Raw genomic sequence first — 13,998 nt, 5'->3', positions numbered from 1 at the left:
AAGGAAGTGCCTTAAACTTGCATTCTCCTTAAAGGCCACCACAGACTGACCCCTGTAGTTGCAAAAAGTCTCTTTTTAGTAAAACAGCTTTCAGCTATGACCTAAAAAAAGACTCCTGATGACTTTGAGGTCTCACTCCCTAGTTTCACATTATACTGAATACAATCAGTCTCTCTGGAATTTGATCGCACTGAGAACCAAAGGACACCTTCACACGGTAGCCCCGCCTTCTTTGGTACCCGTTTTACTCTGTGGAGTATTAATTATTTAGAAAATTAAAATCATTATATACTGAAAAAAACTTTAAATTAGTGATTGGGACCACAAACCTTGGACATATCACTCAACGGTACAAGTCCATCAGCGTGGTGAAATGAAGAAGGAGTCAATATTTGAAGGGAAAGAAAGAAGCTGTCATTGAATGCACTGGGATGGTTCCTATGAATGCATATTTTAAACCTAAAAATATTTAGGGAAGTAGATAGATATCATACTGTGCTGCGCACCGATTTAGGTCATAAAACACATCACAGAAGTACAATACTCTTTGCACTGGATGGAGTGTTCAGAGTCAGTGTAAAAAACAGATACACACCAGTGAGTACTGGCTAAAATTTCTACCATCCATCGATCCATCCTTGTCTCAACAAGAGAGCTGACATTAGACCGTGTTTCTGTTAAAGTTCAGGTCCTGGAGCATCTGACTGTTGTGAACGTTCTATGGTTCATCTTGGATGCCAACAAAGAAGCAGACATCCTGTGGGGAGGAGGGATCGATGGCTGGATGGCTCTGATGAGACGCGGAGAAGGCAGATTTGGGGATTTCCCAGTAGTTGCTGTGGAGCTCGACAGAGGAAAGAGCAGGTGGGATATCTTTCTGACTGGGCCCGCACTCCGAAGATAGCGGTGGAACACTCAGGCATTTCCTCAGGCAGGGCTCACTGTACAAAAAGCAATGGAAACAAGATTCATGTATAGAAGTGAGAGGTGATCTGGACTCCACAATGAGAATAGTGAAAACAGAAAAAAATGAAGACAGATATTTTTCCAGCTTTCAGATTATTAGAAAGAGGACATGTCTGAAAGCGTCTGACGCTAAACCTCTAACGTTTGTTTGAAAATGACTCTGTATGCCATATTTTCTGTCACCTCATAGCGCTGGCTTGTTCTCCTTTCCAGGCCTGTCTGTAAACATCACCTGCCACCTCAAACAGCCAACGGACATCAGCGGGCACCTCTGGGATCCACTCTACAAACCTGGTCCAAAGCAAAGTGGTAATGGTCACGGATTTGACACCAGCTAATTTTAAGTTCAAAGCTCATTTGGTTAAAAGTGATATACCGTTATTGATGCGACCTCTGTCTTACCTCTGGGCCACTGAGTATGCTGACTGTACAGGAAGTGTGTATGGCATGAGCATGTAGGAGGCCACCCTTACTGGCAGCATCCCAGATACCCTGCCATACAGTCCGGATCTCTCTTGGCAGGCCTCACAGAACACTGACAGCCACATACAGAATAGGATGCAGTTCTTTAAACATTTTAAAGAAGAATGATTCAATCTGTGCTTATTCTGGGATGATACCTTACCTTTCTTGATTGAAGTAGGCAGACTAATGTGTTCATCCACCCCACAGTGCTGTTTACGAAGTAGTCGGAGCCTTCGGAGCACCCACTCCTTGGTTGTTTCAGTATTGTTGCAGCAGCTGATCGAGCTCTCTGGCAGGGAAGGGCCAGCAGTGGGACACTCCAGTGCAAGCAGGTCTGCAACCAAAAAACACCACATAGGTAACACAGTCCAAATGTCAAACTAGAGGCTGATATGAAAGTGTGTAAGTTGGAGAATGACCAAAGCAACCAAGGAATAGAGGACTCACTGTTCTCTTCAAGAAAGCGTAGAGCATCTTTATAACCGCTCTGACACATCTCAGCCAGCACCTGTGGACGGGAGGCAGAAAATATATCTAATAAAGCTGCAATTCATTCAAAATGGAAAAAAGTTAAATATTTACAATAAGACATTTTACTTCTTCATAAAAAATATCATCATAGATATATCAAGATCCACCCCCCACCAATTTGCATGTTCTCCCCATGTCTGCATGGGTTCTCTCCTAGTTCTCTAGCTTCTCCATCTCCGTGAAGTTAGTGGGGTTAGGTTAATTAGTGATTCTAAATTGGCCCTAAGTGTGAATGTAAGTGTGAAATGTTGTCTGCCTCTCTCTTATGTCATCTAGGATATGCTCCAGCCCCCCGGGACCATGAATAGGATAAGAAAAAGATGATGGATGGATTTGAAGGCATAAAAAAGCTAGGATGGTTCAACAAAGGGTGGAAAAGTAGGTGGTACTAAAATGAAGTAATTAGGTTGATCGACAGCAGGTCAGTAAGCGATTTGGTATAAAAAACAGGATGTTAGAGAAGCAGAGTTTAAGAACGCAAAGATGAGCAGAGGTTTACCAGTGTGCAAAAATGTTTCTACAAATTATGGTATACCAATCTGAGCACGCCCAAAAAGAACTAGTCCATGGGACAATTTCAAAATAGTGATCTTCAAGGTGAAATTCTGAAGGCTGACTATGTCATTATTTACAGCTCATAATGTTATCAGAAGATTCAGAAAACCTGGAGAAGTCTCTGTGTGCGAGGGACAAGGCCAGAACTGAATATTGGTTGCCCGTGATCTTTGGGCTCTCAGGTCGCACTGCATTAAAAACAGATATGAGTCGTCCATGTCTCTGAGTCGACTCTGGAGGAGAAGTGTAGTCCTTACACAAAGTTCATGCAAAGAAAAATCCACATGTGAACATTGTGGACATTATTCCAGAAGCGGCACTGCCTTCATATATTTAAAATCTTCCTGCAGCATCTAATCATTGTTTGAAGTTCTGCTGTGAGTGTGTACATTTCATAGGCGAAGATTGACACTGTAAGTGCAATCAGATGTTTCTCTCTGGCTGGCCTCACGTCTTATTATTGCAGTTGTTGTCTTTGGTATACTTGCCAAAATCTCAGGATTTAATTTTTCACCTGATATGACTGAACCGAGGTAGCTGGAAGTCTTCACGGTTACCAGCCTCCACTGAATATTTGGTCTCACTTGCCTGGGTGTTGTTGGTCATGAACTTTGTCTTCTTGGACCTGAGCTCCATACCACAAGCTGCTCCATTAAGATATTCCACTAAGCAAGCAAGTTCATTTCATTCCCTGCATGTCTTTCCTCTGATGGGAACTGTGACTCATTGCTTTCTATTGGCATCTTCCATAACTGTCATACAGTACTGTGTCTGAATCTGTATAACTCCTAATTTATTTATATTTTGCCTCCAAGGAGTCAGACTTGAATTTTTTAACACTCTTGAGCAACAGTTCTGTGGGGTTTTGAAGGTCTTTAAAAGTTTTTCTTTGGACATTGGCTGCTTTTTCACTCACTTTCACTCAAGTCCTTGTACCTGAGTACCCGAACAGGTGTTTTTTCTTGTTTGCTAAGCCACTTGAACCTGAGCTGTGAGTCATTCAAGGATAAATAAGCACCTAACTCAAGGGATGAACCTGTGTTATGTTTAAACTAGCAAAAAACGTAGAATCTCTGTCATAGATAACATCTTGAAAGGTGTCAAGTAGTACTTTTGTACCAATAAAGGTGATTCCAAAGAGCTATTAGCTGAAAACTTGGCATATCATGGCATGGTGTGCAGCGTGTCTTTGAGGAAAGTGGAAGACAAAAGAAGAAATGGCTGGCCTATCTGCAGCAGACACTTGGTACCTAAATGTCATGACCTTAAGAAGTAAACAAATCCTGCCAGAGGACCTGAGAATTGCATGTGGGCTTTCAGTTGATCCATCTATTGTTCACCAAAGCCTCGTCAGAAATTATCTCAGTGAAAGTCATTTCAAGGAAAGGAAATGGGGAAAAGAAATAAATTACATATCAAGTGAACTGAAAAGGAGTCTTGGAATGTTGGAAGCCAGGAGACATGTAAATATGAGTGTATACAGCAATCCGTAAAACACGGTCTGTCATGGTTTGACGCTGTATTTCAGCTACTGGCGTTGATGATCTTATCAAAAATGAAGGAGTCATGAAGGTGGTCACACCAAGACGTTGACTTTTAAGCTTGTTGGAATTGTAATACTGTAATATTGACACAATCTCCCTAAAAAGGTCAAATACTTCCTAATATACAGTTTAGCATTGTTAAAACTAAATATACATGCCTTTCATTGTTATGCTATTAAAGTGTTTTGGCAAGTGAAAGGTACAGAGTCGTGTCATTAGGTCTACTGTCAGTTTGTTTTATTGTGTAATAGCTTCAATACCAGCAAGCTGTGACATTGTTAGGAGATGCTCATTTCATTGGCTGGGATGGTCAGGCCACAGGAGACACATATTTGCCAAGCCTGTATGTTTGTATTAAGGACTCACTTTGTTCAGGCATGTAATGTGTGCACTTGTTTTTCAGGTGAAGTGATATAGTGATGTCATTCCAGGAAAAAACACACACATCCCCCAGACACAGATAAGTGAGCTCATTGACAAAATCATAGGACCCAGATAAGGGGGTGAGGCTATATAGCAATGATACAGCAAATAGATGTACTGCAACAAGGTCAAAGGTCACCTTATCTTAGAGGTTAACTGACAGTCATCACAGTGGCAGGAAATAACAAAAGGAAACTTGGCTTCAGTTTGAATAATAACAATTACATTAAAAAGGCACTTAAAGGCCTAAAACCAAATCTGAGAATTTTGGGGAATTTCTGTTCAGGGGATATTCATTTAACAGATGTTTTAAGATTTAGGTTAATGTTGCATTCAGCACCATAGGACCTCTGTGGCACAGACATCAGGAAAATCAACTGTACATAGTGTTCACTTGAGGCACTTAGAACAACTACTGTAATAAAAATGAAAGATAGTGTACAACACCACTTTGACTTCTCCTGCAGAGCAGCCACTGTGACAACAGTTAGTAGGTAAATGTTACAATATACAAGCACAGAGAGTCACTACAGATATATGACAAATATTTAAAGATTCTCTTAGGTAATGCAAAAAAGCACAAAATCCGACAATAGGTAGTCTGAGGTAGCGCTGAGCTTCTAATGACTTTGCACCATATTTTGTTGCAGATATAGAGTTATAAGGTGGACTTGCATTATTTCTGTCTAGTTGTTGTAGATTTTTCTCATTGTTTATCTGAAGCTTAACAGCGTTACATTGACGCTGTCTATTAACCGTCAGCAGAGCTAATCAAATTAGCTGCCCAGCTCCCACAGTAATTTTGTCAGTTTACTATCAACCATAGCTGCTAGCTGTTACCTTAAACATAACTTCACAGGCAGCTAATTCTGCTGTTTTTTGCGTGTTAAACAGCTAACTTTAATGTTTCATGGGGTCACGTCTTGAAACATGATTTCCTTAGGGATTATTAAAGTATTCTGATTCTGAAATTCCTCATAAAGTGGTGTTCACATTAAAAGCACTGACATAGAGTTTGGTGTCTTAAACCTGCGTTCCATATAAAAGCCACCATATGGTGACAGCTGTGGTTGTGTTCACGTCTCTAAACATTTTTGGTCATACTGAATATAAATATTTAGTACATTTTGAAAATATGATTCAATTTATCTGTTGCACAAAGCCAGCTGGTTAAAAACTTACTGGTTAACAAAGGGCTAACACTAGTCAGCAGCCAATGAGCATGCGGTCTCAGAGTAAGCCCCACCCCCTTCTCGTCACAGCTTTTTTTGCAACAAATCGCAGCAAAGCTCATCTCAGTGCTTCAAAGCAGGACTTTTGAAACCGGTGGTTGAGTCAGAGCAGCTCCTGTATGCCTACCTGCAGGGAAGCTGTTAGCTGGAAGAGCCAAAGGCTGCGCTGTTGGTAACGATACTGTCGCAAATGAGTCATTTTTAGTATTGATTCGTGTCTGCGTATCAATGTTTTCACATAGTTATAGTTCATTTACTCTGAATTACTCTGAATTAGCTGACGGGTTTGTAAACATGTAGCTTTTTCCTGTGCTTTGGTTCGTTTTCACACAGAAAAATCAAGTGAACTCCAAGCAAACCAAAATGCGACACTTCAGCCTGCTCAGTGGCCAGATGCTTCTGGGGCGGGAGCAACAAAGGTAAATACAGGAAGAAGGTGTTGTGCTCTAGGCTACTAGAAAACACAGAGAAAGTGGTTTACACTGGGTCCGAGGCTCAACCACCAGTGCTCCCAATGTCTCTTCCATCACACTGCACAGCTATGTTTGGTTTGAGGCCATGGCAGAGGTGTGTGGTGCAGGTTTTACCTTGCTGCTGGGAGATGCTCAAACAGCACTTGAGTGGTGCTTAGTTTGCTGGCAGTGTCTCAGAGCTGCTTTACACACGCTTTCCAGGCTTTGGCGACTCCATCAAATAGGGCTGCTCAATTAATTGAATTTTAATCACGATTACGATCTGGGCTTTCAACGATCATTAAAAATGACTGAGCCGATTATTAGCCCCTCCCTCATTTATCCGCGACACCTTAAAGGCCGGTCCGTGAAAATATTGTCGGGCATAAACCGTCCGTGGCGCAAAAAAGGTTGGAGACCGCTGATTAAGAGGACCCGAGGGAAGCTCGGAAAGCTAAGCAGAAGTTATTTGGAGAGTGACTGCCGTTGGTTGAAAAGAGAGTTTAAAAGAAAAAAACTTCAGTGGTGTTGCACACTATTTTATATTATTTTTTAAAGTCATTGTTAACCCTTTAAAGCTGATCAGAGCAGCACGCTCCGTTTTGTGTAACTATTTTTAAATCCCTGTAGAACCTGAACCGTGTAAGCTAGCGCAATAATTTGTTTTGCATATGAAACCGGAGGAGTTGTACTTACATCTGATGCCATCAGCTTGTCCTCGGTCACGGTTTCCTTCCACATATAGCTTTGCAAAAACTGCATAAAAAACTCTTGCAGGAACAAAAACATAATATTCCAGAAACACGCTTTGCCGTTCCTATCAGCTGTTCGTAACACTTCCCACAGTGAAATGATGCACCTGCTGTTTTCTTTGCAAATTTGCATCATAGGATTGTTTTTTGTTTTTCCTGCAGTATATAAAAATTGCTGTATCTCCAAAATAAAACTATGAAGACACTCAAAGTAAATTTCCCGTGGTGGGAAACTATTTTTTGCAACTTTATTGTATTTAAAGTTTTGAGGGATAAACCTCTTAAATTTCTCCAAGTAGAAATATATGTAAACAAAACAAAAGCGATTTTCAATTTTTTTTAGTTTATTGCACTTTTTTGCAATTTATGTAATTACTATGGACTTAATGCATACATATTATTAAAATATGGGCTATAACAGTTGTATTGATGTATAGCAACTTGAAATGCTCCCACAAATGGCACTACAGCATGTAAAAAAAATAAATAAAAATAATATAAGCTCTGGTGGACTTGGTTCTATAGTAGGTCTTAAAGGGTTAAATAAATATCGTCAAATAATCGTGATCTCAATTTCAGTGAAAATAATCGTGATTATCATTTTTGCCATAATCGAGCAGCCCTACCATCAAAGACCGCCGCTTCTGAGGTTCTTGTCTGGTGACAAAGGATTGACCCTTTGCCTACGCACAGATGCTTTTACTACTATTGTTAATCCTTGTAAAGGTGAAAGAATGATTGATTTACTGTTTTGTTATTTTAGATTTTCAACTTTAAAAGATGAAAATCTTAAGTAGGGGTCTCCTTCCTTCTATTCTCTACTTAAAAACATGTGACAGAAGCGACTATCAGTGAGAGTGCAAGATACTGCTGATTGACATATGGCCTGGTAGTAAATACATTACATGGCCTACGCAACCAAAGCCTGGAATGTCTGCAAGAAACTGACCATCAGCTTCAGTGCAATGCACAACGAGTACATCGCCTCCAGTGTGCTAATGCTGCACAGGTACCTACCTTGGGTTCTGGTGGAAAGAGAGCCCTGCTGAGGCGGTACATGTTGCCCATGTTCATCTGGATGCTGGTGTTAGTGAAACGCAGCTCATGAAAGCTGGTGGACTTATCCCGTGGACAGATGTCACTTTCGCCAGAGAAAGGAGATATGGTGATGGTGTTCTTCAGCTCTGACTGAGGCAGGTTATCACTGATCCCACCGTCTACATAACGCTGAACACACACAGACAGTTACCAATATACCTGGAATAAACACATCACTCTTGGTTGTCATTTATAGAACAGGCCACAATGAAGCACAAGGAAACTATTCATTTCTGCTATACCCTGATACCTGGGCCATGCACAAACTACAAACTTTTTTGGTATGCACATTTTGATCCACCATCTAATTTTTCCTGTGGCTGCTCTCACCTACCATCACACAGGACACTTACAATATTAAAACCCAGGCTTCACATTTCACACAATTTTAAAGACTTTACCCAGTTTTTATGTAATGAAAAATTCTGATTACATTTCATTCTCTCAACCAATGGGATACGAAAGCAGGGTTTTCTCATTTAAAGCGCTTAAAAGCGTGACGGAAAGTAGGTCAGTAAGGGAACAGTTGACTGTGCACACAGAGTAAAAACATGATGTTCTTTTTAAATGAATCTTTGCTACATGAGTGTATTTAATTAACTTAAATATGCTATAATTACTATTTTGTTACAATTTTGTTATAATTTCCTTAATAGTAATAGCTAAAGGTTTTAAAGGTTTTAGCACTTTTTATTTGTTTCTTTAGTATTTGGAGACATCCGACTGGAGTCAGATCTGTGGCAGAACAACGTTCCCAAACATTTCAGGCAAAGTGAAAAAAAAGAACTTTATTAGAAAACTACACCTGATGTTAGACATCTGTCTGCATGTGCATACACAACCAGCCGTGGAACACACAGTTCAGTGAAATCGCACATTAGCTTACTGAGCTGTACTCCCTTTTCTGTGTTCACACTGAACTTCAGCACCAAGTTTCAGACAACAACGTCTACACAGGGTGAAAAGAAACCAGGTGTCCTGTTTTGTTGTTTGGATGGAGTTTACAAATCTTTGACTGTACCAACTGCATTTGATTTTACACATTATAAATGCCTATATTCATTTACAACACTGAATTTTATTTTTTTAAGTTGGACCCTGATTTTTGTCACTGTGTTTATCTTTGATTACAAAGCTTTTAGATTTTGTTATCACACTGACATGTCAGCTGCTTCAATTGTAAATGAGAATTTAAATAAATTTTAACTGACACAATTTATTTGAGGATTTTCAATATTATTTGTTTTTTCTGTTTTCTTTAAGACTTTCATTCCCTTTTGTAAATCAAAGTACATTCTTGTTATTATTAATCCACCATGTCTGCTAAACATGGCATTTCTATAACATCAGTGTTTGTTGTTGGACTCTTTTTAATAAATGAAACATGTATGAACTGTAAGTGTAACTGAAAATTGACATTCTCTGATAGTGGGAATCTGATTATCACTAAACTACAAAAATGTGGAGTAACTCAGCCCTGCTGTCATTTTTACGACACCAATATCAACTGAACTTCAGTATAACTCAGTATAACAACAGTCAAGTTTCTTTTTAGTTTCACTTGTAGTTTTAGTTTCTCTTCTGAATGACATTTGTAGGTGCAGATTTAAAAAGTTCAGAACAGGCATTTTACTGTGAACGTAACACTTACAGTCATTTAGATATCTCACTCTAAATTAACACACTGTACGTTGTAAGTCCCAGCAAAGCCTGTGCTTCCTCAGACAAGTGAAGAGCCGAAAGGGAAAAGTCCAAGTAAGTCCCTGAAAGTGTGATATCATTCAAGGTTACTAGACGCTGACTCCAAAGGAGTCTGACTCTAAACTCTGCCATTCATAAAGCACTGACTTTTCTCAATACATGTTACGTCAGCACATTCGGCTAAGTCAGTGAAAATCACTCCTGAATACATTTCATTCTTTTGAAAATATTAATCACCTGTTTATTAAATCAGAGGCTTCAGAATGTAAGTCAACAAACCAACAGCTTCTACATTCATTTCTCTATATGGTCGTATTAATTATGTGATTAGTGTTACCATAGCTGTAATTTGCCAGATATCTCCATTATTTTTAGCATAAACCAGTCAACACACTTAATGTTTGTGTATTTGTTAGGCAATTTCAAGGAAATGGGGTTGAATTCTAGAAGATGTTACATTTCTTGATTTGTTATCAGGTTTATTATTTTTATCTGCTGTGACTATGATGAACTCCACTTTTGTGATTTTGCTATTATATTATTCTATAACTGGATCTAAATCCAGTCATGAGTGTCTCAATTATAATTGTGGTAATAGGAGAGTTGAGCTGATTACTGAATGAGATTGCTGCCAAAGTCCAAGAGCTGCTGATAAGTCACAGTAAAGCAAACAGCTATATGCTGGGACCTGCAGCTTCTTTATCACTGCTCAGATTGACTACTACACAAAGCCATCCCACAGTCTTTACTCTGTATATTAAATGTGTATTTTCCTTCTTCATGTTTAATGCTTAAAAGAAGCTAAAATCAAATGTGATTATACAAGACGAGCCACGTCTCAATAACATTTTTTACACTCTTTTGCATCCACTCAGCGCTTTTCAACTTTGCTTATTGCTACATTTTTTCTTCACTGCTCAAGCTTCCTTCTTCTTTTTCTGTTCTTTTTAGTCACATGTGTGCGTCTGCTTCCCCAAAGCAGAAACACGCATACATACATGTAAAGAAGCAAACCTACCATTCCTCTGAAGCACGGAGGAATCAGTCCACAGTAGATGGGGATGAAACAGCTGCAGATGAGCGCCTGTGGATAGAGCACAAGGTTAAACTACAGAACACCCATTCCCTGTTATGTGGAATATACCCACCACCTCTTTGTCCTCACCTGAATGAGCTCCTCTTTGGAGTCAAACTCTGACACGAGCACATTCTCCCCATCACTCACTCTGGTCAGAGAGATGCACAGTTGCTTTGAGGCCAGGGTGTGTGCGTCAGAGGGCAGGTTGCGATTCAGGCCAGACCTTAACACCTTAATCAGGTTGAAAGTTGGATGCAGGGGGCCCAGGTTTCTCTTTCTGGCCTCCTTAGCCACCTCAATCACATCTTCACAGCATTTAGCTGGGAATGAAAACACACTAATTAAACCTGTATCAGTATTGTCTGACGCTATCGATGATAACCTGGGCGTCAGTCTAGGTTTACAGATGAGATCGGTCTGTAATGATTGCTTCATCATGAGAAAGAAAGTGAAAGAGTGCCTCTGACTCAAGCACAGTCATGTTGTGGTATGAGCCAGTCCCATTTGAACACAACCTATACATATATATACATGTATATCAATGAAAGACATTCTCTGCCTGCTCTGTATAAGCCTTGCACATATATGAATTGCTGTCTTAAGTTTATAGTACTACTGGTCTCAAGTTACTGACAAGTAATATGTAACCTTGAACAGAAATTAGCTACTAGACTATTACACTCTTAGTTGTGCTTAAGGGGCGATGGTGGCTCAACCCATATGGAAAAGAAATAGTAAAAACTGATATGTGATTACTCATGAAAGTGGCCACTTTCATGAGTAAATCATATAAGGCTTACATGATTTACTCATGAAAGTGGCCACTTTCTCATTACTTTCATACATTGTTTTCGTAAGTATCCAAAACATACAAGTTTCATTATATAATTTTTCAAGGGATCTTATATCTGTTTTCACTCTTATATGCTTTACATACAAGTTTCACACAAGACAGATACAAACGTTATAAGATTTATATATATCTTTTCCATATGGGAAGAGTTGAGAGTCCGTCTTGTAATCGGAAGGTTGCCGGTTCGAGCCCCGGCTCGGACAGTCTCGGTCGGTGTGTCCTTGGGCGAGACACTTCACCTACCGCCTACTGGTGTTGGCCAGAGAGGCCGACGGTGCGATATGTCAGCCTCGCCTCTGTCAGTCTGCCCCAGGGCAGCTGTGGCTACAACTGTAGCTGCCTCCACCAGTGTGTGAATGAATAGTGGAATTGTAAAGCGCTATATAAATGCAGTCCATTATTATTTATTATTACAAGTGAATTTACAGTACATTTAATGTGGAACATGTGGAACTGCCCCAATGATCCGGTTTAATAGCTTTACACTCTAAAAGGTTATATATTTATTTATTTATTTTTATCTTGGGGGCTTCATGTGATTGTTTTGTTTTGATGTTTTCTCTCCCTTTTTTAGGGTTTCTACTGTTTTCTACTGTAGAAATCTGAAAGGTTCCTTAGATATAAACGTTTATTATTACTTTATTTCATATATCTGCATGCTAACATGTAAATGGTTTTAACTATAAGTAGCCTATGTTTTAAACAACGTTTCGTATATACAAATATTTCATAGTATATTTACAATGTATACAACTTTCTACTAACTTTAAGGTTCGTGTTGTTTATGAAATCGACCTAAATCGCTCTTGTCAAGTGCAACTTTCTTTACGCCTGCTAACTCTACAGACGCCTGCTATCTACACAAGCTGAACCCATATTTATACATATCCCCAGCAGGCTATCAGATCATATTCGGTAATGAATATGATTTTAAGTGTACATTATTATTCAGGCTACCGAGCCCCAGCATTGTATCTTACCTATGGGTGCCTTGCTGGCGAGCATCGAGGCGGTCAGCGCACCGGCCGAAGCCCCATACAGCTTAGTGGCCTCTTTGATAAGGTACGGAGCTTTCTCCAGCAGGCAGCTGGCTACTCCGATATGGTAAATGCCCAGGAACCCGCAACCAGCGAAGGACAGGTTCCAGCCACGGCTTAAGTCGAACATAGCGGGGCATTCCCTCGCTGGGGTATTCTGACAGGTAACGAAGACTGAGCAGGACACCAAGCTGTCAAGCCTGTCACCGCCGCGCGGCCAGAAGGAACGCACGCAACAAGTCAACAACCAGCTATAAAAACAAACTGTGGTGCGTTCAATGACTGTCAGAAAAAGCGTTACGAAACAACGCAACTATGTCCCACTTATCGATTTATTTGTATTATAAGTACATATACATATGTGCATTTCTACTGTCACTGTTTATTAAAAAGGCGTATTTTAACAAAGAGTCATCAACTCGATCATTTTATTCTACTTAAATGACATGTCAAAGCAATATAAAATATGATGTCGTAAGTAATTTGAAAGTCTTCCTATTACCGAGTTAGTACAAAGGCAGCACGGGTTACTGAGGCTTGTCACATGAGCCAATCCATCCAATCAGTAGAAAGGTTTGACTCCGAGACGTCACAACACCTAAAAAAGGTGACAACAAAGTATAAGTTAAAAAAGACAATGGGCAACATTAACAGTATATGAAAGTTCTTGCTTTAAAATCATTTCACTGTGTTTTAGGCTTCGTTTTTATTGATAAAATGTTTTTGAAGATAAATCCACAATGGTAACATAACATGAAAAGATATAGAACTAAAAGATTGCAATGTCCTATCTGTTCTTTGCGGGAATAAAACTGACAGATGAAGTGTGAATGCATGTTTCACAAAGGGCTAGACATTTCTTTTTTGACTTTATTTTCCAAAAAAAATTTTAATTTTTTTTTTATTTTTATTTTTTAAGAAATGTAAGAAAATTTCAAACTAAAATGCCACGTTTAAATAATTTAGTAGTTTCTAGAAATCACTTTACCAGCAGTAACACCTTTCAGTCTTATTATGTAAGACTCCACAGGCTTTGCACACCTGCATCTAAGCAGTTAATCCTATTCTTCCTGATAGATCCAATCAAGCTCTGCCATATTAGATGGAAATTATCTATAACCTGCTATCATCAGGTCCTATTTAACCACACAGATTGAATAACTTTATCATGCAATAACTCGAGAAGTGTTCTGGTTGTTTGCTTTAGGTCGTTGTCTTGCTGAGAGGGGTGCTAGTGCACCAGTCTCAGGTCACTGCGCTGTGGAGCAGGTTTTCTTTTTTGTGTTTGGCTCCATGCAATCTGTACCCGAA

The 13,998-nt window shown here is 39.5% G+C and overlaps 1 protein-coding gene across 1 annotated transcript; it reads right to left on the bottom strand.

Moving 5' to 3' along the window:
* Positions 1-228: 228 nt before the first annotated feature.
* pnpla3 (patatin-like phospholipase domain containing 3) lies at positions 229-12,943 on the bottom strand. The gene is made up of 9 exons (XM_026146758.2): positions 12,631-12,943; positions 10,885-11,117; positions 10,738-10,803; positions 7,938-8,147; positions 1,879-1,939; positions 1,592-1,765; positions 1,369-1,501; positions 1,150-1,257; positions 229-941 (listed from the first exon to the last, which is right to left on the bottom strand). The coding sequence occupies exons 1-9, from the start codon at positions 12,815-12,817 to the stop codon at positions 719-721; spliced, it is 1,395 nt and encodes a 464-aa protein (XP_026002543.1). The 5' UTR covers positions 12,818-12,943; the 3' UTR covers positions 229-718.
* Between the last annotated feature and the right edge of the window lie 1,055 nt (positions 12,944-13,998).

This window comes from Astatotilapia calliptera, chromosome 17 (genome assembly GCF_964374335.1).
Source record: "Astatotilapia calliptera chromosome 17, fAstCal68.1, whole genome shotgun sequence".
NCBI lineage: Eukaryota > Metazoa > Chordata > Actinopteri > Cichliformes > Cichlidae > Astatotilapia > Astatotilapia calliptera.
Note: the sequence above shows the minus strand (reverse complement) of the source record. Positions and strands in the feature narration are given on the sequence as shown.